This window comes from Lithobates pipiens, unplaced genomic scaffold (genome assembly GCF_037356315.1).
Source record: "Lithobates pipiens isolate NorthernLeopardFrog02 unplaced genomic scaffold, aLitPip1_a1.2 Scaffold_18, whole genome shotgun sequence".
Lineage (NCBI taxonomy): Eukaryota > Metazoa > Chordata > Amphibia > Anura > Ranidae > Lithobates > Lithobates pipiens.
In genome coordinates, this window is record NW_027507758.1 from 472,803,335 (window position 1) to 472,831,019 (window position 27,685).

At 46.3% G+C, this 27,685-nt stretch overlaps 1 protein-coding gene across 1 annotated transcript in view; it reads left to right on the plus strand.

Moving 5' to 3' along the window:
• The window catches only part of LOC143988626 (vesicle-associated membrane protein 1-like), a 77,962-nt gene that overhangs the window by 35,485 nt on the left and 14,792 nt on the right, over positions 1-27,685 (plus strand). The window contains exon 4 of the mRNA XM_077488325.1: positions 4,157-4,208. Within this exon, the coding sequence (XP_077344451.1) occupies positions 4,157-4,208 (52 nt within the window). The remainder of the gene's footprint in view (positions 1-4,156; positions 4,209-27,685) is intronic.

The window sequence follows — 27,685 nt, forward strand, 5'->3', positions numbered from 1 at the left end:
TTCCAACATAACTGCTCATCAGTGCACAAAGCAAGGTTCATAAAGACATAGATGAGCAAGTTTGGGGTAGAGGGACTTGACTGCCCTGCACAGAGTCCTGACCTCAACCTGACAGAACACCTTTGGGATGAATTAGAGTGGAAACTGGGAGCCAGCCCTTCTCATCCAAAATCAGTGCTGGACTTCCCAAATGCGCTTCTGGAAGAATGGTCAAACATTCCCATAGACACACTCTTAAACCTTGTGGACAGCCTTCCCAGAAGAGTTGAAGCTTTTATAGCTGCAAAGGGTGGGCCAACTCAATATTGAACCTCAAGGACTAAGACTGAAATGCCATTAAAGTTCATGTGCATGTAAAAGCAGGGGTCCCAATACTTTTGGTAATATAGTGTAGATATTCTTGTGAGTCCTGTCAGCAAGTCCTTCTCATAATTCCTTATTGTCAGACAAGCATTTTTCATACAACTCTTTTAGGCTTTGTTCAGAAATGTTCGGCTTAGTGCAATGATAATGTGACTTAGGAGAATGCATATCTTTCTTTACACAAGCAAAGATATAATCTTTCACATTGTACTGCATGAACTATATAAATTTATTAACATTCAGGATACAGTACTTACACTTTGGTAGAAAATCATTTACAGACCAGTCATCATAAAATGTTTTTTTTTTCTACAATTTGTCATAGAAGTAAAATGATGAGAGACCCTAATGGGTTTTATTTAATAACTTAGTAATAATGTTACCAGCTGTAAGCAGTCAAATATGAGGGTTCACAGGGTCAACATATTCAGATTATTAAAGGATCATTTCTCATAGGTTATTATAGATTATTATGTAGCACTGACCCCCAAAGGAGCGGCTGGTTTTATTGGGCTTACCGTTACCTTCTTGACCTTGTGTGCATCTAGGGGTTTCCGGGGTAGATGGTCCAAAGAATTGTAGAAACTGACACTGGATCCAATTTTGGGATTTTTATTTGCCAACAAGTAGACAAAGCAGTCTCTCAAAGAAGGGTAGAAGGTTGGGTAGGAAGTTCAGGTACTCTTGGAACTGCAAAAGATAGGAATTCTCTCACTATAGAAATCTAGAGAATTACTGCTCACAACTGGATGCTCACAGTCCTCCCCTGGTTGCTTCTCCAGTTGCTGGGCCTCTCCACAGATGAGACGGCATCGGACCACCTTTGAATCCTCCTCCCAGTTAATTTGCCTCGGGTTAGCCAGCCTCGAGACTTGAAATTAGATGGATCCACACCCCAGGCCATGAGGGCTATGGGGGCTGGTCAGGAGGACCAGGACCAAGCAGACAGAAGATATTCTGGACCAGAACCCAGAAGCACGTGATGTCAGTACCTTAAGTACCCTCTCCCAGAATGCACAGCAAGATGACACTCCCACTGGGCTGGCTCTGAGAAAGAGTGGCACTCAATACGCCTAGCTAAACTGCGTTCTTACACTTGTCTGTGGTGACAGCGACACCTGTGGCCAAGCAGAACCCAGTGCAATCCAGCTAGACTGGCACTGAAACCATAATTTGGTATAATTAACCCTAAAATCCAACTTTGGCTTTAGGGAATGTAAATAGAAAAAAAAAACACATAGCGCGTGCTCTTCAGGAGCCAGCGCTATATACTCCCCCCCTCCCATTTAGATGATGTCCTCATCATCTGGGAAAGAAAGGAAAAAAATTCTAATCCTAGAAAAATTAAGTACCTGAACTTTAAGGCAAGAATGGGGAAGGGAAAGAAAAACTAAAGAACATTAAGCAATGTGAAATATTCAACAGTTGACACAGGCAGGTTACATGTTATACAACCCAATTCCTGGCTATCTATACCACCCACTCTCTGGCAGCTTGATAGGTGCTCTTGATGACTCCTGGAAATAAAACACACACAAACAAAAAAACCACAACAAAACACACTCTGTTTCTATGTTTTTAGAAGGCAGGGTATCAGTCACAGATAATGAGACTCTCTCCTAAACTTAAAAAATCTAACAACTAGCGAGCAGGAAGACAAAACGTTTTGTGCAAACCCACACCACCTAGTGGCGAGAGTCATTAAGTGCGAGTCCTATCCTTGAGATAAGAACTGTGGCCCATGGAAGATCTTGACTCGGAGCTTCTTTAGAAACCTAAACTCTAAATAGCTACCCCACAGTCCTTGTATTCAAGAAGAAGGAAGAAAAACTCTTGAGGCAAGAAAAAAACTGTTCTGGTAGCTCTTTTACCAGTAAAACCTTGGGTCCAGCAAAGTCAGTGTTTTTCGCTGAGCACCCACTGTAGTCACAAAGTAGACCACATTGTCTCTTCCTGGCCGGAAGATCGTGACTTTGTCCGCATAAATATGCCTCCCATAGCTCCAGTGTTGGAGGCAGCCGGTGAATCGCTCATACATGTCCGGGGCGCACACGTTCTTCCTGAAAGGTTTTGCATCATTAGCATACCATTCCTCACGGTTTTCCTCAATCACCTCCATAATTTCCTTGGGCACAAACGGAAACTCCAGTCCATACTCTGTTGCCACCCGCTTGTTAAGCAGCCGCTGGACCCGTGCAAGCCTGGGCAGAGCTCTTGTACTTCCATCCCCGGGAGGCACACAGGATTTGGGAGACAGTGACACCTATGGCCAAGCAGAACCCAGTGCAATCCAGCTAGACTGGCACTGAAACCATAATTTGGTATAATTAACCCTAAAACCCAACTATGGCTTTAGGAAATTTAAATATAAAAAAAACACATAGCGCATGCTCTTCAGGAGCCGGAGCTACAATTATAATATTGATCTTTGAACCATGTGCAAGGCGGTCCCTGGGTTACAAACAAGATAGGGTCTGTAGGTTTGTTCTCAAGTTGAATTTGTTTGTAAGTCAGTAAAGGTACACTTTTTAAGTATAGCTCCAGTCAAATTTTTCTTAAACTTTTGGGATAGCTAAGGAAGGTTTAACACCCCTGTAACGTTTGTTTTGCTGTCTGTGCCCCTGTTCAGAAGATTTCACCTCATTTTCTGTCCCAATGACCATTGGATTTTGAAAATTTTAGTTTGTTGTGGAAACAAGCCTTGGTGATGAAGCTTCAGTGGAGACACATTTTTCCCATAATAACTCTTACAGGAGTGAATTTCCCTTCCTAGAGGTAGATTTCCTCTCACTTCCTGTTGTCTCCCTTGGTTTGTAAGTAGGAGTCGTTTGTAACTAGGGGACCGCCTGTAATGACATTTACTACCGCTGTGTTTGCAGTCATCTTTTTCATCAGTGATGAGCTAGATATATAAGTGATATCGCTGCTCACAGGGCTATTGTCTGCTTCAAATACCTTTACCATCACTATAAGTGAGGGGCAGAAATCCTTTTTTTTGCTCTCTTTGGATATCCTGGCAACTACAAATCCTATAGGTCTGGCATCTGTCCATGTGATTATTTAAAGCCAAACTCAAGGAAACCTAAACATTCTCCTAACTGCTCATTTCTGTCTAGGGGATTTTGAACAGTAGACTTCTTTACCTGTTCTTCCTCTCCTGCAGGCTGTGGGCATTTTCTTCCACTTGTCCCAGTTTCTTCCAATAGGCCTCATGCACATGGGCACTTTGGCCTGTACAGTATATAAAATTGGCATATTTTAGTGCCCACGAGGCACAGATGGTGGTCAACAACCTATCAAAATCCATGGCAGGCTGGCATACATGAAGGATGTATGCACATCTTAGTGGTACTTTTGTACAGTACTGTATGCGTTCACAGTATACAGGGTATACTTAATAACCTGACCCATACTCTATCCAAAAGTACACGCAAACCGCTCATAGCTTTATATATAGAGTCAAAATAATTATATTATAAAATTCACTTATGTATAAGTTACCACACGTGGAGATATTTCTGTTACCATGCCGTGTATTCCATGGCTCTGTTATTTGATTAAACACATTTTATAAACTATTTTACAGCATCAATGAAAAGCATGTTACAAATGCAGAGAAACTTTAATTGAGAATCCTTGTAAAGCACTGTGCAAAATGATGTGTATAAATCCTGTATTATAAAAATTAACCTAACCAGTTGTCTCCTACTCTCATCAAGTATGATAGTTAAAGCAATAAGACATGAATCATAATTAGTAGGATGTGTCAGCCAATGATTTTGTTTTTCCACAGATGATGATTGTCATGGGAGTGGTGTGTGCACTAATGTTCATCATCCTTATAAGTAAGTATGTGAAACATATCCTAAGCTAAGTACACTACATTCCATACTTCTGTTCTATACTTTTCATGATATACTATATGGGATAAAGCGAAGTAGTGCTTACCCTTTAAGGAGCCGCTTGGATTATGCCCAGGTTCTCCCAAATAGTACAGAGGCTGCCAGTCACAAAAACACTGTCCCACACACACCAACAATTCAGGCTCAATCTAGGGGGTGTCTTTTTAGAATTTATTGCTGATGAATTTTACCGGAGAAAGGCTTAGGATAAATGGATACTCCAAAAGCACTAGTAACAATCTTATCTTCTGGAGGTCAGTGTGAATGGCCAGTATATCTATAAACCTACAGCAGCAGTCCATATAGCGACCTCTGGCTCTTTGTTCCCTTCTAGTACTTGCATAAATAACAGTCCCCAGCAAGGTCTTTATTCACAGTGTACCAGGAGTTGTCTTCCACCCAGCTTCCACATATAAATCCTTAGTGAGGGAGATAACAAGTGCCTTCTCCCGACCCAAGACTTCATTGCAGTGCCCTTCAGCAAATGTAATCCTCAGCCAATCTTCCCCAGGCCCGCAGTCCAGCAACTGGTGAGGCCCAAACTGAAGCTTCCTGTGTTTAGTGATGCTGCCTACAGTGGCATCAGCCCCAAGAGAACTGGAACCCTGCCTGAAGGGAGAAGAACACTTTGCTCAGGCCTCCTGCACATTTATCCCCTCCCCAGCCACTTTCTGAATGCCTCCTTCCAGGGATTGGCTGGGGTATGATAAATCTCCCTGCCCTACGTTCTAGAAGCTTCTTTCAGAGGCAGGTGGGAGTAATCAAACTCTCAGCTCAGGGCACCCTGAATAGACCAACACAATCAATGCTCCACCCAATACAGTGGAGCCAGAAACTAAAGTTAATCCAATCCGCCCCACTAAAAGAGGGTGCTACAGCCCCACACCCCCACCCCCTCCACCACTAAAAATCTGGCCCTGTCCTTATGGGCCATGTCACCGCTCCAAACTCTTGCTTCCGAGATGCTGGTATAATAATAGGGCATAGGGAAGGGAAGTAAACATTACCATAGTTATAGCAGAATATGTGGTATTCCACATACAAGAACTTTGAATGTGTAAAAATAGTTCACATTGAGCAAAAATAATTCACATTGAATAGTTTACATTGAGGGTGTCATCAGGCAATCAGTCACCATGTTACAGGCTGTATATTAATATGCAATTCAGTGAATGCTCCTCTGGTACAACCCTACCACTGACTAATAGAAATTATTAGTAGTGTATCAATAAACAATATCTAAAGTGCATATCTCTTGCTGCTGTTCATCTGCAAGAGAACAAAATCAACAGTGTGCATACCACATTTCAATCCAGCATTGGAGCATTATCTCCACAGAGATGATCTTCCAGTGAAGCAATGACATATAAACATTGAGGTATGGTGTTAAAGTCCATAAAGCTACTTTCAGTATTTCACCACCATCTAGTGGCCAAAAAGAAAATGGTGCAATAAACCTATACGTGAGATAAATTTGCATAGGTATAGAATGAATTCACATGCTGATGTTCTCAGCTGACTGGCAAGAAACCAGAAACACATCCTACATGAGTTAAATAAAAATCTACAATCAGTAGATCACAAGTAGTAACAGGTTAGCATAGTCTAGATTACCACTGCCAAAAAAAGAAAACATTTCATACTAGCTCTGTATCCCAAAGTCCAGTATGGCTTCTGGCAGCTTCCATAAACCAGGTATGGATGCTTGTTTCCCCCTACGGTGCCCAGCTCAAAGCATCCATGGTGCACCAAGCATACTCCAGTATCCATCAAACAGCCTTGCAATTTGGCCATCCAGTCCAGGTGCTCTGGGGATGCGGCACTTCCCAGTGTCCACCCGTAAAGAAACGAACATTAGCCATCTTGGAGCTCTCACTTCCGCTCTAAATGTGCAGTCTTCTGTGGCAGGCTGAGCTCACGTGAGCTCGCTTGCAATTCTGTCCTCCTTCGCTGACCACCCTTCTACCAAAGCTTTTCCCACCATACTGAACTTCTCCTGCTGTGCAGGTTAACTCTCAGTTGTCCAGCAGAAAATGCCTGCTCACTGGCAACCATTTCCTTTGCAAAAAACTAAGTCTCTTTCAGGGAGACACAGGTTAGACACTTCTGCAACTCTCTCCTATGCTGAGAGTTAACTCTTCACTTACCCATTAAAAATGCACCCACACCTGGCAGCTGAACAGAGGTTTTCCACAGCTGACAGACACTGTATCCACCCTCTCTTGTAGGCATACACTGGAAAGTCCATAGAAATACCCCAAATTCACAATCTTCTGTCGGTTGCTATAGTCAGAAGCTGCTTGGAATATGCCCAGGTTCTCCCAAATAGTAGAGAGGCTTCCAATCACACAAGCACAGTCCCACACTCTCCAACAATTCAAGCTAGGCAATGTCTTTTTAGGATTTATTGCTAAAGAACTTTAACAGGAGAGGGGCGAAGGATCACAGGATACTCCAAAATGTCTAGGAACAACGATAGAAGGACAAACTGCTCTTCTAATCTTCCAAAAACAGCATTTCTGGAAGTAGCAAGAAAGGACCAATATCTTTATATCTTTCCCTGTCCTTCAGCCCAGCAGCTTCTTGTCTTTAGTGGAGCTGCCTCCAGGGACAGCAGCCCCAAGAAAACTGGAACCCTCCCTGGAGGGAGGAGAACACTCTGCTCTGGATTCCTGCACATTTATCATCTCCCCACGCACCTTCTGAATTCCTCCTTCCAGGGATTGGCTGGGGCATGATAAATATTCAACTGATAATTTCAATCTCCCTGCCCTATTTCTTTCAGAGGCAGGTAAGAATAATCAAAGTTTTAGCCTAGGAAACTCTAAACAGACCAAAACAATCAAACGCTGCTCTTCTCATTATAGTGGAGCCAAAAACTAAATTTAATCCTAGCAGCCTAACTAGAGGAGGGCACTACAGCAACTTAAATTTTATGCATTTCTACATGAATGGCTTAAATTGTGATTGTTATATTTGAGGCATACCAATCCTGAAAATTAAATGGAGCCTTATTGCAGATTCTTAGTTATCACCATACTGTTCTTTGTCACCCACCTAAGGACTATATGACATCTTGTTGGATGTCTGCTATTAGACAGTGAATCAGTGGTTCTGGGTTGTTGCCAATTGGAAATGGTTCTGTAACATCTTTCTAGTCTTATGCCGGGTACACACGTTTCAGACTATCCGGCGGACTTAGTCTGGCAGACAAACCGCCGGACTCGCCCACACACACGGAGGAAAGCCCCCTCATTTTGAGCGCGGCTCCAGGTAGCCGGGACCAGCAAAGGAAACGTCGCTGGCTCCGTCACCTGGTATGGAGTTAAAGGGGAATCCCTACACTGAAAGAACGGCATGGGGGTCCCCCCTAGGTGCATATCAGACCCTTATCCGAGCACACTACCCGGACGGCCAGGAAAGGGGGTGAGGACGAGCGAGCGCCCCGCCCCCCTGAGCCGTACCGGGCCGCGTGCCCTCAACATGGGGGGGTGCTTTGGGGAAGGGGGGGCCACGTGGCCCCCCCACCCCAAAGCACCTTGTCCCCATGTTGATGAGGACAAGGGCCTCTTCCCGACAACCCTGGCCGTTGGCTGTCTGGTCTGCGGGCGGGGGGCTTATCAGAATCCATGAGCCCCCTTTAATAAGGGGGCCCCTGGATACCGGCCCCCCACCCTATGTGAATGAGTATGGGGTACAATGTACCCCTACCCATTCACCTGTGAAAAAAATGTAAAAAAAAACACAACACACAAGGGTTAAAATTGTTTATTGCACAGCTCCGAGGGGGTCTTCTTCAGTCTTCGGGGGTCTTCTCGCCGGACTCCTCCGCTATCTTCTGCTAGCTCTTTTACTAGCGGAGGAGCCCGGCTTTCTTCATCGCCGCAGCCCTTTTCTTCCGACTTCGGGGGTCTTGTCCCCCTCTTCGGTTCTTCTTGCCGGGCCACCGCGCCTTCTTCTAGCTCTTTTACAAGCGGTGGCCCGGTCTTCTGTCGCCGCCGCCTTCTGTTTTTCTCTTCTCTTCTTCTTTTCTTGAGCTGTTGCCTCATCGCTATCTCTGGTCACAATGACAGGTACGCGGCGTGCGGCCCACGAGGGGCCCTCTAATATTTGGAGCCCTATGTCCACTTGGATGGTGGGGCTTGCACCTCCACTCCTGGCGCAGGCGCCGTTCATCTTCAGAGATTTTCCGAATCTCCTTCTACTCCATACTGCGCAAGCACTGCGCCTGCACAGTATGGGGCGGACACTATCCGATGGACAGACGCTATATGCCAGAACACCGGGACCTCTGTGAGTTGGGTTGCGGGTCCCGCGGACTCGATCACTGCAGGGATACCCGTGATCGACTCACGGGGGGATGCTAATGTAAACAAGCATCTCCCCGTTCTGCCTAGTGACAGTGACTGATCTCTGCTCCCTGTGATCGGGAGCAGAGATCAGTGACGTGTCACATGTAGCCACACCCCCCACCAGTTAGAAACGCCCCAGGACACACTTAACCCTTACCCTGCCCCCTAGTGCTTAACCCCTTCACTGCCAGTGTCATTTACACAGGAATCAGTGCATTTGTATAGCACTGATTGCTGTATAAATGACAATGGTTCCAAAAATGTGTCAAAAATGTTCGATGTGTCCGCCATAATGTCACAGTCATGATAAAAATTGCAGATCTCTGCTAATACTAGTAAAAAAAAGAAATATTAATAAAAATGCCATAAAACTATCCCCTATTTTGTAAATGCTATAACTTTTGCGCAAACCAATCAATAAACACTTATTGCAATTTTTTTTACCAAAAATATGTAGAAGAATACATATTGGCCTAAAATGAGGAAAACATTTTTTTTTTTTATATGTAGCACTGACCCCCGAAGGAGCTGCTGGTTTTATTGGGCTTACCGTTACCGTTTTCTTCTCCGTCTAGGGATTCCTGTGATAGATGGCCCAATGAATGTGGAAACTGACACGGTATCTTCTTTTGGGTTATTTATTGGGGTATTTATTTGGAAACAGAAACAGAGTCTTTCAATAAAGGGTAGAGGGTTAGGAGTAAGTTCAGGTACTTTAGACTGCAAAAAAGTAATGGAAGTCCTTATAGAAAATCCAGAGAATAAAGACCGTTTCATAACTGGATTTAACAACCCCTGGATAGACCTCCTCTCACTAGGCCTAGCAGCCGGTAGGGTGTTCGACAAAGTCTCTGCGACAGACTTGTGATGTACACTTGAGCAATACTGAGGGACGTAGATAAATTTAGAGAGCTAACATACGGTAACAGGTTCTCTCAGCAGATCTGGCGATAACGTATGTGTTTTGATCCAAGTTGTGTCCTTCAACTATGCCTCCAGGCTCCTTTAGAGAAGCCAGCCTTGCGCACGGCCTTCTCCTGAAGAGTCCTCCCCTGGGGTTCCTCAGTTGCTGGGCCTCTCCCTTCAGATGAGATGGCACCAGACCACCCTCGCATCAGTAGTCCCCAAAATCCAGTCAGGCCTGTCGTTGCAGTTGCGTCGCCTTGGGCCAGCTGGCCCCGAGACTCAGGATGCATGGTTCCACACCCCAGGCCAGGAAGGCCATGGGGCTGGGTCAGGAGGACCACCAGAACCGAACAGACAGAAAATAAAGATGGAACCCCGAACCACGTGGCGTTGGTACCTTAAATACTACCTCCCAGAATGCACAGCAGGAGAACATTCCCACTGGGCTGGTTTTGAGAAAACAATGGCATTCAATACACCCAGCTAGACTGTGTTTCTACTCTTGCCGGCGATGACAGCGACACCTGCTGTAAAGGAGAACCCAGTGCAACCCAGCTGAACTGGTACTGAAACCAGAAATTTAGAGAAATAGTCTTGAAACCCAACTGTGGCTTCAGGCAAATTAACAAAAAAAAAAACAGAGCCTGCTCATCAGGAGCCAGCGCTACATATATATTTTTGGGGGATATTTATTATAGTAAAATGTAAAAAATAATGTGTTTTTTCAAAATTGTCGCACTTTTTTGTTTATAGCGTGAAAAATAAAAAACACAGGGGTAATCAAATACCAGCAAAAGAAAGCTCTATTTGTGGGAAAAAAAAGGACATCAATTGTCAGGAACAGTGTTACTGCTTGGATCGCCTGCTGGTGTCAATGTTTCTTTCGCCATCAAAGGTTGCAGTTCTGGTGGTCACCAGCGGGTGTCTCTCAGCAAATGGACATTCTAGTGATCTAGCTGCACCTGATGTGGAATTGCTGGGAGTATATAAGCCCGCCCTTCACTGAGGCTCAGTGCTTCAGAATTCCTTCCTGCAAGCCTTGTCCCTGCCTGATCTGATCTGTTGCCAGAAACCTGTTCCTGATCTACTTCCTGCCCTGTCCTGGACTCTGTTTCCTGTACCTGGTTCCTGAGACTTGTCCCCTGATTCCTGCCTTGGCTCCCCTTGCTTCTGCTTCCTCCACCTGGCCTCCTGTTCCCCTTGTCTCTCATCCCTGCCTTGTTATATATGTGTTCCCTTTCCGTGTGTTTATATAGTTAGTTAGGTTAGGGTTTTGGGGTTGCTGTGTATTATTTGCATTCTTGCTTGTTCATGGTTTGCGTGTTTGGTTTGCACGTGTGTCTTTATCATTAATAAATATATATATTTTCACTTACCTTTGAGCCTGATTCCTTTAGTGCAGCCCATTGATTTGTTTACTCAGTGCTGGATGCCTGTGTTAGGCATCCCTCCCATGACAGAATTCTGAAGCCATACTAACAGATCGGCTGCACTTGGGAATAGGGTCTGGACACTTGCTATTGCCAAGAAAAATGCATCTGGAAGATATTCAGTATCTTTCGCTTCTGGCAACAGATGACAGAGATTTTTGTCATCAGACATTATGTGAATACACTAGAGAGCAATTGCTGGAATGTATCCGTATAGCCCATGTTTTCATTGATCAGGGCAGTTTTCTGTTTGAGGACGTGCAGCCATTGATTCGGATCTGTACAGAGTTGCCCCTGTCTGATGCCTCTAGTGGAGGTGATGACTATACACCCCCTTTTAGTACAGCTCAGGTAGAGTCTTTGGTGTGGCTGTTGGAAGATGACTCTGCCTTTTTCTTTGAGCAATAATCAGCTTGTCCTCAACAGGTGCTTGCAGCATGTATTGATTCAGTGCAGTCTCTGGTCAGACAAACCGTGTGCAAACCTGATTTTGTGCAACCATTATTACAGGCCTGGTCAAGCTTGTTGTACTCAGCTTCTGTCAGCTCCCAACCACCCATTTCTGTGTCCAGATACCAGCCTGCTGGGATATCTTCCTCTCTATTACCCCCAACAACCACAATTTCTGACCAATACACCCTGCTACCAATGAAGTACCAGTACCCTGTTTCCTCCTGCTGTACCTACCCAGCCTTTAACCCCTCTGCTACTTCTCGGCTGCCTCCGTCAGTTCCATTGAATCTCCCCTCAAAATCTGCTCCCTCTGTTTTATCATCCTTCCGCTCTTCACTCTTACCAGCTGCATCCACTACCTACAGCACTGTACCCACATACAAATCTTCAGTTGCTAAAACCAAAAAAACTTAAGTTTTTTCCAACCCATACCATTCTGTCATCACCCACACCTGCCTCCACGCCTGATGTTCCAATGCCTGCTGTCCAGCCTGTTGTGCCAGTGTCTCTGCCTGTTTTCCAGCCTGATGTCCCGGCCTTCCAGTCCGATGCCTTCCAGCCTGATGTCCCGGCCTTCCAGCCTGACGCCTTCCAGCCTGATGTCCCGGGCCTTCCAGCCTGACGCCTTCCAGCCTGATGTCCCGGCCTTCCAGCCTGACGCCTTCCAGTCTGATGTCCCGGCCTTCCAGCCTGACGCCTTCCAGCCTGATGTCCCGGCCTTCCAGCCTGACGCCTTCCAGCCTGATGTCCCGCCCTTCCAGCCTGACACCTTCCAGCCTGATGTCCCGCCCTTCCAGCCTGATGTCCCGCCCTTCCAGCCTGACGCTTTCCAGCCTGATGTCCCGCCCTTCCAGCCTGACGCTTTCCAGCCTGATGTCCCGCCCTTCCAGTCTGATGTCCCGCCCTTCCAGTCTGATGTCCCGCCCTTCCAGTCTGATGCCCCAGCCTTCCAGCCTGACGCCTTCCAGCCTGATGTCCCGCCCTTCCAGCCTGACTCCTTCCAGCCTGATGTCCCGCCCTTCCAGCCTGACGCCTTCCAGCCTGATGTCCTGCCCTTCCAGCCTGACGCCTTCCAGCCTGATGTCCTGCCCTTCCAGCCTGACGCCTTCCAGCCTGATGTCCCGCCCTTCCAGCCTGATGTCCCGCCCTTCCAGCCTGACGCCTTCCAGCCTGATGTCCCGCCCTTCCAGCCTGACGCCTTCCAGCCTGATGTCCCGGCCTTCCAGTCTGATGCCTTCCAGCCTGATGTCCCGGCCTTCCAGTCTGATGCCTTCCAGTCTGATGCCTTCCAGTCTGATGTCCCGGCCTTCCAGTCTGATGCCTTCCAGTCTGAGGCCTTCCAGTCTGGTGTGCCTGACGTCCCAGTGCCCTCTGCTCAGCCTGATGTGCCCGCGGTCCAGCCTGATGTGCCAGCTTCCCAGCCTGATGTGTTCTGGTCTGCCTCCCAGTCTGAGGTGTTTGTGCTCACTGCCCAGCCTGATGACCCGGAGCTCGCTGCCCAGCCTGATGACCCGGAGCTCGCTGCCAAGCCTACTGCCCAGCCTGATGACCCAGTGCTTGCTGCCAAGCCTACTGCCCAGCCTGATGCCCCGGTGCTTGCTGCCAAGCCTACTGCCCAGCCTGATTACCCGGTGCTTGCTGCCAAGCCTACTGCCCAGCCTGATGACCCGGTGCTTGCTGCCAAGCCCGATGCCCCGAAGTACGTTGCCCTGCCTGTTTTTATTTCCATATCTAAACTTCCAGACCCTGGTGGTGGGATACATGTCCCATTGTCGGACTTGGGTGGCACGCCTCCCAGTAGGTTAAGAGACTCTGGCCAGAGAGCGCAAAGAAGTCCGCAGTCACAGGGGAGACTTTTCGGGACTTTTCCACATTTACATGCACTGTCAGGTCAAGGGCAGAATGGAGTGTACGGAGGCCACTCCTTAGGGGGGGGGGGGGGGACTGTCAGGAACAGTGTTATTGCTTGGATCGCCAGCTGGTGTCGCTGTTTCTTTCTCCATCAAAGGTTGCAGTTCTGGTGGTCACCAGCGGGTGTCTCTCAGCAAATGGACATTCTAGTGATCTAGCTGCACCTGATGTGGATTTGCTGGGAGTATATAAGCCCGCCCTTCACTGAGGCTCAGTGCTTCAGAATTCCTTCCTGCAAGCCTTGTCCCTGCCTGATGTGATCTGTTGCCAGAAACCTGTTCCTGATCTTCTTCCTGCCCTGTCCTGGACTCTGTTTCCTGTACCTGGTTCCTGAGACTTGTCCCCTGATTCCTGCCTTGGCTCCCCTTGCTTCTGCTTCCTCCACCTGGCCTGCTGTTCCCCTTGTCTCTCATTCCTGCCTTGTTATATATGTGTTCCCTTTCCGTGTGTATATATAGTTAGTTAGGTTAGGGTTTTGGGGTTGCTGTGTATTATTTGCATTCTTGCTTGTTCATGGTTTGCTGTGTTTGGTTTGCACGTGTGTCTTTATCCTTAATATATATATATATATATATTTTCACTTACCTTTGAGCCTGATTCCTTTAGTGCAGCCCATTGATCTGTTTACTCTGTGCTGGATGCCTCTGTTAGGCATCCCTTCCATGACATCAATTTTGTTTGGGAGCCACGTCGCACGGCCGCGCAATTGTCAGTTAAAGCAATGCAGTGCCTAATTGCAAAAAGTGCTCTGGTCAGGAAGGGGGTAAAATCATCTCGGGCTGAAGCGGTTAAACCGCCACTCGCTGTTTCTTCTTTGTTTGCCCATTTTTATTAAAAGCAAATTCAGTAAGCAAACATGGGTTTCCCTCACATGGGTTTCAGCATTCCTTTTTCCATCAACAAAAAGACATTCAGCCTAATTGGCTCTCACTTGCAGCACTGCTTCTCTGGCCTTACATGCCAGGCCTTTGTCTGTCTTCTACAGACTGCTTCACCGACCAACTTGGTGCACACAGCTAGCAGCCTCTTGCTGCACTGGCTCCCCCGTGGAGCTCTCCTGACTCCTGGCCAGACTTTCTATCTGCCGGCGTGGAGCCCAGAACCATGGTCAGGTTGTTACTAAAAGCACAGCACACACCTGACCAATTAGTATGCTGGCTGTTCTCAAAATCAGGACCCAGGACTGGCCATCCAGATCTCTCAGAAATCCCCAGGCTCCAGATCCCAAAGTGGACTTTTCTAAAAAAAAAAAAAAAAAAAAAAAAAAAAAAAAAAAAAAAAGGAGGAAACTTAAAAGCCAGTTTCCTCTTTATGTTACAAGCTCCCTGGAGTCCCTCAACCGGTCCGGTTGAGAATTATGGGTCACAACCTCCTTCTAGACCATGTCAGGGAAACGCTCTGCCACATATGCTCTCCCACTATTTCGACACACCAGCCAAACCTCTTCAAATTGCCACCTCTGTGTCAGTCATCACCCACAAGGGCTAAACCCAGTCTTATTAGGTGACTTTCCCTGTGTCCCCCTGATACACTGACTTGGGTACTAAAAAGTTACCCCTGTGACTTTTTGCGGGTGTGCTTCCAAAAGCGTCATCTGCCCATTTTCCTCTGGACCACCCTTTTAAACACTTCAGTATTACGTGTGGGCTCTTTTATTTTGGATATCTGAAAAGGTTTTTTATGGGACTTTTTAAGCGCAAAAACACTGTATTATAAAAAATATATACATTTTAATGCAATTAGGAAAAAACATATAAATAGATAGTTCGGAATTATTTAAAAAAATACATCACAGAGTACATAGGAACAATTGCAATGCCGATAAATCTCTACATGTTTCACCATACAATATAGGGCTTCTTCAGGAGAACTGTTAATATCACATATGCATATAGTCACTGGAATGAAAAAAGACAATTTAAAAAAAACACAAAAAATAAATATAATACAATTTACAGCCATGCAAAGTATCGTATAGACAAAAATTGATCTCAAGCGCTGACCTGTGCCCCCAATAAAAATCGAAAGTACTCCAAGAGTGGTTGGATAAAAGAGGAGATCAATTTTGATGATACCATAGAGAGGGATAAGTTGTCAAGAAAAGCTACACCCATTGGGATCCATCTGTTAAATTAAGGGTCCTTTCACACAGGGCGGATCAGTTCTGATCCGCCCCGTGGATATCCGTTTGCTCAGCGGGGATCACTCCGCCGATCCCCGCTGAGCAGGGAGATGACAGCTCCGTCTCTGCATACTGCGCAGGGATGGACCTGTCACAGCGCCGCTCTCCCCTATGGGAGATCGGATGACGACGGACCGCAGTGCCCGTCGTCACCCGATCCGATCCGCAGACGGATGGAAAAATAGCTTTTTCCTCCGTTACACTTTTTCGGATCGGAGCTGGTCGGATGTCAGCGGACATGTCACCGCTGACATCCGACGCTCCATAGAGCTCTATGGAGCACCCGTTCAGGTCCGCCTGAAAAACTGACAGGCGGGCCTGAACGGGACGTCAGTGTGAAAGAGGCCTAAGAGATAAATAAAGCACTAGTCCAGTATATCTATAGGGAAGTATGTAACAACCAAAAGATACAATGTCTACCTCAAACCATTATGGAAAGTGAAACAGATAACTCTCCAAATGAAAATATTTTTATTTTAAAAAGTTTGTTTGATTACAAGATATGCAGGTGAACAGGTCCATTGTATCTTTGAGAAATACGGGCATCTTTTATCTACGGATGAAGTGTTATAAAAAGTATGTCGGAGTTTCCTCCACCATGCACTGAAACTGCTCACTGACTTTAGGGAGGGCCAGCTGATCTTGGGGGGAGATATCAATGTACCCCTGGTTCCTGCAGTGGACACCTCCTCGAGTACCTCATCCTTACGCACAAGCATACATAAGCGCATAACGCAAGACTTACATGACGCTCAACTCACAGACGTCTGGAGACTCCATCACTCTGGAGAACAAAACTATACCTTTTTCTCATCTCCACATAAGGTGTACTCGAAAATAGACTATTTTTTTTATCCCACATGGCCAACTGGAAGTGGTCCAAAGTGTTGGGATAGGCAATATCACGTGGTCGGACCATGCCCCCATCACTATGTGCTACTGCTTGTTGTCGGCCCAGACCACCAGATCTAAATTTTGGAGACTAAACGAAAGCCTCCTCCAGACACCAGAGGTCTTGACAGATATCCAGACAGAACTGAAACAATACTTTCAAATCAACAACACTGCGGACTGTAACCCAGGTATCTTATTGGAGGCCCACAAGACTCTGATTAGGGGAGTACTCATCAAACACGGCGAGCATATCAAAAGAAAAAAATAACAATTGCTACTTGACCTCCTTCATAGGATACACGAAGTAGAAGCAAAACACAAAAAAATACCGGTCACCTCCCTAGAAACGGAATTGATGTCCCTCAGGAAGCAAGTCGTCGACTTGCTGCACTATAGAGCCAAGACAGCATTACAGATCTGCCGAATATTTACCTACGAGTCAGGAAATAAATGCGGGAGGCTCTTAGCCAGAGCAGTTAGAACCCAACGACTTAACACATATATCCCGCAGATCATAAATCCGAAGCGACAAAAAAAGACCACACCAACCCAGATTGCAAAGGAATTCAGGGATTACTATGCTTCCCTATATAACTTGCCAGTTAAACCCCAGAACGAAAAAACAATAAAAGACTACCTCGCAGCCTCCCAGATACCCCAATTATCGACAGAAGCAAAGGCAGAACTAGATGACCCCATTACGATAGAAAAATTACAGCAACTGGTGGGAGGGATGAAACCAGGCAAAGCCCCGGGTCCGGACGGGTTCAGCCTACAGTACTACCAGACTCTCCTACCACTATTAGGCCCTCACTTGGTGAGGATGTTTAATGGACTTGGCGAAGGAAGCTCTCTACCCAAAGACTCCTTGAGGGCCCACATATCCCTTATACCAAAAGAAGGCAAGGACCCGGTGGCTTGTGGTAGCTATAGGCCTATATCACTCTTGAATGTGGACCTTAAACGTTTCACAAAGATTTTGGCCAACAGACTAACCCAGTTCATGCCAGAACCTGGATCAGGTTGGGTTCATCCCTGCCTGGGAGGTGAGGGATAACACCACCAAAGTGCTTAACCTTATCCACGTGGTTACCAAATCCACCACCCCATGTGTCCTCCTCAGCACAGACGCTGAGAAGGCGTTTGATCACGTCAATTGGGTTTTTATGTCATTAGTACTTAAACAGATCGGCCTAGGACACAAAATGCTACAATGGATTCTCAACATCTACTCTACACCCCTGGCACAGGTCAAAGCCAATGGAATCCTTTCAGAAACATTTCCAATAACAGCACTAGACAGGGATGCCCACCCTCCCCTCTCCTTTTCACCCTAGCTCTAGAACCCTTCTTATGCACTATAAGATCAAATCCCAACATTTCAGGAGTGACGATAAAAAGGAACCCAATACAAAATCTCTGCTTATGCAGATGACCTTATGTTCTCACTAACCAATCCTATGGTGTCACTACCGAACCTCCTTCGGGAATTTGATAGGTATGGGAATCTTTCTAATCTAAAAATGTATTTTGACAAATCAGAGGCAATGGGGCTCAATTTGTCACCAAATAGATTGAGCTCTCTAAGATCTCAATTCAGATTTAAATGGTCAGACACCTCCCTTAAATACTTGGGAACCCAGATCCCTAAGGACTTGAAGCACACTTTTGACCTCATCTTCCCACCCCTGTTAACTAAAACCCGACTACTCTTGGAAGAGTGGACTAAAGGACTACACTCCTGGTTCGGCAGGTGCAATTTACTTAAAATGTCAATACTTCCAAAATTCCTATACTTGTTCCAAGCATTGCTGATCCAGATCCCACCCCAATATTTTAAACAAATACACTCCATCTTTATCAAATTTATTTGGGCAAACTCAAAGCCTAGACTGCGTAGGCGCTATTTATCACTGCCTAAACACTACGGTGGCCTGGCCCTCTCAGATTTAAAAAACTACTACTTGGCAGTACATCTGGGCAGAATAATAGACTGGAACCGACATGGCAAAAATAAATTATGGATACAATTAGAACAGGCACAGTGTGCGTCCTCGTTGAAGGGGGCGGTTTGGTGTTATAGCCGGCTGCCTTCAACGTTGAAGTCACACCCGATTATCGGGGCGACTCTTCGGGTGGGAGCATCTACAATATTCGCGACATCCCTCTCCACTAATAACTCTCCTCTCTAACCGATATTGGGTAACCCTGCCTTCCCACCCGGACTGGAACACATGGGGTACGAGACACTCACTCGCCATACACGGCAGGGATCGAGCCTCACATTTTCTAATAGACAATGAATGGCCCTGCATTCACTCTCTAACGGTTGAGAATGGTCACTTTCAACTACCGTTCTGGAAAGCAATCAGACTACACCACTTCTTGCACTCAAGTCCCCACCCAGCACAGTTTAACCGCGACCTGACGACCTTTGAAATATACTGCAACGACGAGGGAGTTTTACCTCAAGTACTATCTAAAACCTATGCCTTACTCAACTCTCCTTTGGAACAACCAGATCTGACATTCATACACAAATGAGAAACTGACCTGAGATGCACATTCACTAGTGCACAAAAACAAACAATCAGATTCTCTTTTAAAATGTCTATTTGCACAAAGATACAGGAATTCAACTACAAGATCTTGACCAGATGGTACTACACCCCTAGTAGACTTCACAAGTACTTCCCGGCCACATCAGACAATTGTTGGAGATATCAGGCGGATAAAGGGACACTCCTCCACATCTTTTGGTCTTGCCCTCTGCTTCAACACTTCCGGACGTCGGTCCGAATGATCACACAAAAATTCACGGATCACACGATAAGTGACGATCCAGTCTTCATCCTGCTGCATGCCACTACAATTCCAGCAAGGAAATATAAAAAAATTATAGCGAGGCATCTGTAGAATGCAACCAAATCTCGCAACTTCTCCATTTCTTTTTCCACACTATATGGAATCTTTTAGTTCTTAAATGTCAGACTTCTGAGATTTCCCCCTGATGCGTTTTTTGCCAGGGACCTGACTTATGGCTACAAAGATGAGTTGAAGTACACTATCCATGACACTAGGCTATAGTTACAGAAAATCAGATCCGGACGCTGAAAATTTAACCACAAAATGTTGTTGACACCATTATTGACATGTCACGTGCTCATCTATGTCCACCACAGATGGTGATGAGAAATGTATCATGTTTGTTCTGTAATTCTCTTGTTCTTTTTCTTCCTTTTGGAAAATAAATAAAACTTATATTTGAAAAAAAAAGTATGTCAGAGCTTATCCTCAGATAACTTATCGTAAGTCAAGTTCGCTCAAGGACAAATTGGTCCACAGTTGCCTGACTTCCCGAGTCAAACCTATATGTAAAGGAACATTCCCACGTGGAAAATTTGAGTTTTGTGGTCTTCTAATGAATACTACTGAAGTGACTCACCCTAATAGACAGGTGTATAGACCTAATTTCTATGCAACCTGCAAAACCATAGGAGTGGTCTACTTCAGGAAATGTGATTGTCAGGCTTTTTATATAGGTAAAACCAAGAGGCCTTTCTTTCATCGGATAAGGGACCATGTTTCTCTTATTTATAAGAAAAAAATGGAAAACCCAATTAGCAGACACACGGGACTGTATCATTCCTTTGATATTTCAAAGATGAAATTCTTTGCCCTTGAGTATGTTCCAGATTTTGATAGGGGGGGAGACATTGATAGGATTCTTCTTCAACGAGGATCCAAGTGGATTCATACCCTGGCTTTTAAGCCCTTTCTATAGGTCTGCCATTATGAAGAGGTTAATTCAGGGCTCGACAAAACCCGGGCGCCAGGTCGCATTTGCGACTAGAATTAGCGAACTGGCGCCTGGGGCAGCACAGCTGGGGGTATGCTGTCTCCGCGGACCCCCCCGGCGCGATCGCGTCGGGCCGCGCCGCCGCCGGCCGGTAATTTAGCCCCCGGCTTTGAGGCCTTCTACGATCCTATGGTTCCTTCTGGAATCTGGCGCCCTCTTGTGGTGGCCGTTGGAATTACAACCAGCAATGCTAATTTTCCCTGCCTGCCAGCCTATCTTCCTTCCCTTTACTCAGAACCCCTAAAAATTATATATATATTTTATTCTAACACCCTAAAGAATAAAATGGTGGTCGTTGCAATACTGTCTGTCACACCGTATTTGCACAGCGGACTTACAAGCGCACTTTTTTGGGGAAAATGTATTTTTTTTTTTTTTGTAAAATCTTTTTTATTGAGTTTTTCTTTGGCATACAGAATAGCCCACGCAGGGGCCAAACATTTCCCACACAGGGGCCAACTTCCAAATGTGGCAACAGGCCACAAAAGGCACATCACATAACATACAGGGGAAAATGTATTTAATAAAAAAATAAAAAATAAGACAACAGTAAAGTTAGCCCAATTTTTTTTAATATTGTGAAAGATAAATGTTGCGTCGAGTAAATCGATACCAAACATGTCATGCTTCAAAATTGCGCCCGCTCATGGAATGGCAACAAACTTTTACCCTTTAAAATCTCCATAGGCGACATTTAAAAAATTCTACAGGTTGCACTTTCTTTTTTTTTTTTAATTGGTTTTTATTGAGAAGAAATTTTTCTTTTAACAAAAGGAGAAGCAGGTTGCACTTTTTAAGTTACAGAGGAGGTCTGGGGCTAGAATTATTGCTCTCACTCTACCGATCGCAGCGATACCTCACATGTGTGATTTGAACACCGCTTTCATATATGCGTTCGCTTCTGCACGCAAGCTTGGCGGGACAGGGCGCGTTTAAAATATATATTTTTTTATTTTAACTTTTATTTTTATTTTTTTCACTGTTCTTTAAAAAATAAAAATAAAAAATGTGTGTCACTTTTATTCCTATTACAAGGAATGTAAAAATCCCTTGTAATAGAAAAAAGCATGACAGGTCCTCTTGTATATGAGATCTGGGGTCAGAGAGACCTCACATCTCATATTTACACTAAAATGCAATTTAAAAAAAATTTGTCATTTGAAAAAAATAAATAAAATGTCCCTCTAAGGCGGCGTACACACGCGGGGACTGTCTGCCGAAACTAAGTTCGTCAAACAGTCCGCTCAAACTTTTGAATGAACGAACACGCCCACACACGGCACTTTTTGAGCGGACAAATACGGCAAACTTTGTTCGTCGTACTAAGTCTGCGCAACTTTTGAAATGAGCGGACTCGCCCACACACGAGGCAACAGTCCGCTCATTTCGAGCGCGTGTGCAGGTAGGCGGGGCCCGCGACGGAGACGTTGCGGGCTCCGCCGCCTGGAATGGACTTAAAGGGGAACCCCAACGCCGAAAAAAATCGGCGTGGGGGTCCCCCCAAAGTCCACAACAGACCCTTGTCCGAGCATCGCTACCCGGCCGGCCAGGAAAGGGGGGCGAGCGAGCGCGCCCCCCCTCCCGAGCCGTACCAGGCCGCGTGCCCTCAACATGGGGGGTGCCTTGGGGAAGGGGGGGCCGCGCGGCCCCCCCACCCCAAAGCACCTTGTCCCCATGTTGATGAGGACAAGGGCCTCTTCCCGACAACCCTGGCCGTTGGTTGTCGGGGTCTGCGGGCGAGGGGCTTATCGGAATCCGGGAGCCCCCTTTAATAAGGGGGCCCCCGGATACCGGCCCCCCACCCTATGTGAATGAGTATGGGGTACAATGTACCCCTACCCATTCACCTGTAAAATAAAAGTACCCAAAAAAAAACAACACACGAGATAAAATATTTTATTGCACAGCTCCGGGGGTCTTCCGTCTTCGGGGGTCTTCTCGCCGGACTCCTCCGCTATCTTCTTGTAGCTCTTTTGCTAGCGGAGGAGCCCGGCTTTCTTCCTCCCCGCCGCCGGCCTCTTCTCCCGACTTCGGGGGTCTTGTCCCCCTCTTCGGTTCTTCTGCCGGGCCACCGCGCCTTCTTACAGCTCTTTTGCAGGCGGTGGCCCGGTCTTCTGTCGCCGCCTTCCATTCTTCTGTCGCCGCCTTCCGTTCTTCTGCCGGGCCACCACGCCTTCTTATAGCTCTTTTGCAGGCGGTGGCCCGGTCTTCTGTCGCCGCTGTCGCCGCCGCCTTCCGTTCTTGTTCTTCTTCTTGTTCTTCTCCAGGAGATGTTGACACGTCGCTTTCTCCGGCCGGAATGCCAGAGCCGCGCTGAGCGGCCACTTATATAGTGACAATGGGGCGGTGTCACATGGTATATGTCACATGGGTTGGTCCCAGAGGCAGCGGGGACCGTCCGGATTGCGCCGCGCGGCTCGCGCATGCGCAGTAGGGAACCGGGAAATTAAGCCGAAAGGCTCCATTTCCTGATTCCCATACCCAAGATGGCGGCGGGACCCGGCAGCCGAGCGAGCGATCGGCTTCGGGTGCCGACATCGCGGGCGCGCTGGACAGGTAAGTGTCACTATTTAAAAGTCAGCAGCTGCAGTATTTGTAGCTGCTGGCTTTTAAAAAAAAAAAAAAAACGCGGAGTCCCGGCGGACTCCCGCTTTAAGTCCATTCCAGGCGGCGGAGCCCGCGACGTCTCCGTCGCGGGCCCCGCCTACCTGCACACGCGCTCGAAATGAGCGGACTTCCCTCCGAGCGGGAACAGTTTGCTCATTTCGAAAGTAGCCTACACACGGGCGGACTGTTCGCTCAAACCAAGTTTCAGCGGACAGTTTTTCGGAATTTCCGAAAAACTTTGTTCGTCAAACTGTCTGCTGAAACTGTCCGCTGAAGCCCCACACACGAGCGGACTGTCCGCTGAAACACTGTTCAGCGGACAAAGTTGAGCCAACAGTCCGCCCGTGTGTACGCGGCCTAAGAGCTATGGGCAATGACTTGAAGACAGGTGAGGGGCTTGGGGCTATCTTCCCCTCACTCGTCTCCATGTCAGGCCAGGGACAGGTCCAGATCGCCGTCACGGACCCGGCTCCTAACTTTTTTAGCTGGCTCCTAGATTCCAAGCAAATTTGTCAACCCCTGGGTTAATTCTTTATATTATGTTTTGAGTTTATTGTGTAATCTTCTAGATTTGGATCATTTATTTAAACAGTTGTTGCCATTTGTTGTGAGGACTTACCTTGATTCTTGAGCTGACCTCTGTCTGTCAATTTATGTATTTTGGATTAAATCTTGGGTATTAATTCAAGGGGTTATCTATGTATATATATTTTTTACCCCTGATGAATTATTGGTCTTAAAATATGTGTTTGAATTCTTTATTAATAGTGGAGGGATCATGGATTAGATGTACCATATGGACACCCAAGGCGCCCCTCTGCTGGTTATTCAGTCCCAGCGGAGGGCGCCAATTGTAGTCATCCCTGTAGGCGCCTGTTTAATGTTTTGTTATTGTTTTAACATCACCTGATTTTTTTATATCTAGCATTGGTGACTACCATGCTGCCCGCTAACCTGGTATAGTTATTCGATCGTGAAATTCCTGTTTCAGTCCTTGGCCATTTTATGGCTGGGTCTCTGAAAACTGTAATTTCTGGTGTGTTATGGATGCCCTAATGTTACTTCTGTTTTTTTGGTTCCAGCTTTGGTGTCACTTTCGGCGCGACAGCGCCTCCGTTGTGACGCCGGTTCCTGTTTCTAGTGTCCGCGTCACTTCCGGTGCGACGGCGCCTCTGCTATGACGCCTATGTGTCTTCACCTCATTTTGGTGGCAAAATTTTGGCACCAAGTGAGGTAGAAAGGGGTATATAAGAATTGTTGAGATCAGTCTTTTTGGCTGGTTCCTTGTGTTTTTAGTGGGAAGGAGATTCTTCAATAGGGCTTGATTGGTTATAGTTTGATACTTTGCGTTGCATTTTTTACTTTCAATTGGAATAACGTTTTTTATTTTACTTTAATTTCTAGAAGGGGACTCCGGTTATTATATACCTATAGGTCCCCCATCTCTGGACCATTTTGAAATTTTGGAAATTAGTATATCCAGGTAATAACTCTTCAACTTTGTCCTATTTGGGACATTTCTTTGTATGATAATTTGGCTTTTTGATCTGCTGAATTGGATATTATTATTTATTATATTATTTCATTTTTAAGGGCTCCGTTTGATATATACCTTGAAGTCCCTTGAAGGTTTTTTTTTTTTTTTTTTTTTTTTTTTTTTTTTAATTTATTAATTTTTATTGATATTTTCACCGATACAAAAAAGATAATTTACAAGACCGGGGTGGCGTAGCCTAATACATTCCAAGACATAAGACAAAATATGATTGAGTAATGGCGGTGACATAGCATAAATCACACTTAAACCTAAATGTTAGATATATTGTTGACAAAGAAAGAAAAAGGGGGGGGAGGGGGCGTCGTCCCCACACCCAGACACTCCATCCAGGAGTAGTGTTATGGGGTGGGGGGCGAGGCCTCCCTCCCCCCGCCCAGCGCCAACCTACCCCCTCCTTCTCTATCCCCCTTTCTTACCCTGCTGCGATCAATTTGCTGTTTTATTGAAAATTTTCCATACGTAACTAACCATATTATACTGTATAGAGAAGGAAAAAGAAGATACCAATAACGTACCAGGCAGGTTAGTGCGCTGAAACTGTTATGTAGCGCCTACTCATCGGTGCCACCCCTTGATGCACTTCCCCCCCCCTACCCCCCCAAACCTCCCTACCACCCACCCCACCTCGAGCGCGCAATGCCGGCAACAACCGTCCCAGTCACAGCCAGACAGCCACCTCCGTACGGGCCAGAAGAAAAAAAAAAAAAAAAAAAAAAAAGGAGGGGGCTCCGCATAAGGAGGAGGGGAGGAGAATCCTCCCTGCCATCCGCCGGGCGGGTACTAGGCCATCCATATATTGACCTCACTCCAGGGGGAATCCCATATCAGTCAGCCAAGGATGCCATAATATCTCAAATTTTCTTAAATTATTTAGCTTTATAAGCATTGCTCTCTCGCACCATATTAGAGAGTTAATTGCGTTGACCCATTGTCCAGTATCCGGGGGGTTCCTAGCTTGCCAATTAATTGCTATCAGTCGCCTAGCTTGATATAGGCACTGCAGGACAGATGGCTTGATTGGCAGAGGAATATTAACCCCATCAAATATCCCCAGTAAACAGGCCCTGGCCTCAGGTTTCAGGGTGGTCTTAAAGGCTCTATTTATTTTAATGACTATTTCTAACCAATAACTATATAGCTTTGGGCATTTCCACACCATGTGGAAGAGATCCCCCGGTGCCCCACATCTAGGACATTCATCCCTAGGTTTCCTCCCCATTTTCCATAACTTCTGGGGGGTGTAATATGCCCGATATATGAGGAACAGATGGGACACGCGCTGCGATGGAGATATAGAGGCCAAATGCCCCTGTTCAAGCGTTTTAGCCCACTGTTCCCGAGATATCGGGCCGAGATCCCCTATCCAACCCTGTCTACTCTTGGCTGGGCCTTCACCTTTCAGGAAACTGCCTCTAAGCTTCATATATAGGCACGAAATCTGGCCTTTTGCGTGCCCATGATCTATAAGGGCCTGGAGCAGGGGTATTTCAGTTCGCTCGATAGTGAGTGACCCATATTGGGCCTGGATTGCATGTCTCAGTTGCAGATATTTGTAAAATGACCTATTAGGGACATTGAATTCCTGGCTGATAGTTTCAAAAGGTTTCATTACGTTCCCCTCATAAAGATGTACTATTCTATTAATCCCCTGGCTATCCCATTCCGGAGCTTTGTCGACCTTATTTAGTTCAGACAGATGACGATTACACCATAGAGGAGTATAGGTAGTTATTCCCGCATATCCTAACTTGCGCTTTGCTTGCTGCCATACCTTCCTCATTAGAGTATTAGTAGGGCAGCTATAAAAAAGGGCATTAGCCTCCAGGGCTTCGGGGACCAGTTTATGAGGTGCTCCCATCATCATCAACTTATGACCTATAGACCCCCCCTCTTGAAGTCCTGCCCCTGTTAAGTGCTGGAGTTGGGCGGCCAGGAAGTATGCACCCAAGTGTGGTATGGCCAACCCTCCCTCCGCGACGGGCAGCTGCAGCGTATGCAAGCCTATCCGAGCATGCCCCTTTTTCCAAATTAATTGCCGAATGAGCGAGTCCATGATTTGGAACCATTTCTGGTTGATCCAAATTGGAGAGTTGTGTAGAATGTAAAGTATTTGGGGTTGCCAAATCATTTTTACTAGGCTGCAGCGGCCCGCCACCGAGAGAGGGAGGCCACACCAACTATTAAGTTTCGTCTTCATTTTCGTCAATAATGGTGCCAGATTCTCGTTGGCATATTGACTTACGTCCCCTGATATCCAGATGCCCAGGTACTTCAGCTTAGTCACCAACTCCAGGCCTGTTATCGTTGAGGGGGCCGCGTGTTCCCCATGCCGGAGCAGTGGTAGAAGAGCTGATTTGCCCCAATTGATCTCTAAGCCCGATTGTTGACCGAACTCGCCCATCAGATGGATCACTCTATTCAGGGTAGAATCCACATCGCCGATAAAAAATAGGAGGTCATCCGCAAACAAGGCAATTTTTTCCTCGGAACTACCCCGCCGAAATCCCTGTATGTCCGGGCAAGATCTTACCAGGGCCGCAAGGGGCTCCATGGCCAATACAAAAAGGAGGGGGGAGAGCGGGCACCCCTGCCTTGTACCTCTTTCCAGTTGGAATGATTCAGAGGTTTCAGTACCCAACTTGATTTTGGCCCTAGGTTTGTTATACATTAATTTTATCCACTGGGTAAATAAGGGGCCAAATCCAAACCTCTCTAGGACCCTCCACAGATAGCCCCATTCCAAGCTGTCGAAGGCCTTGGTGGCATCGAGTGCTAGGATGGCCCCCACCCCCTCATTATCTCTAGGTAATTGGACATTAAGGAAGACTCTTCTAATATTAGTGCTGGTCGCCCTACCCGGGATAAAACCCGACTGATCTGGGTGTATGAGTTTGTGAATGTATGTGTTTAACCGGATTGCTAGTACTTTGGCTAGTATTTTAATATCCGTACATAGCAGGGATATCGGCCGATATGATGAAACTTCCTGGGAGTCCTTTCCCTCCTTCAAGATTAGAGTAATATTAGCCTCACGCATCGAGTCGGGGAGTTCCCCTATCTCCAATGCGTGATTCAATATCACGAGGAGTTCCGGCAATAGGACCTCCCCATAGCGTTTATAGATTTCTACTGGAAGGCCATCTGGCCCTGGGGATTTATCATTAGGCATTGCGGCTACTGCATTCCTTAATTCTTCCAGCGTAAGTGGTAACTCAAGGGATAATTTATCATCCGTTGATAAAGTTGGTATTGCTGTCCGAAGTAAAAA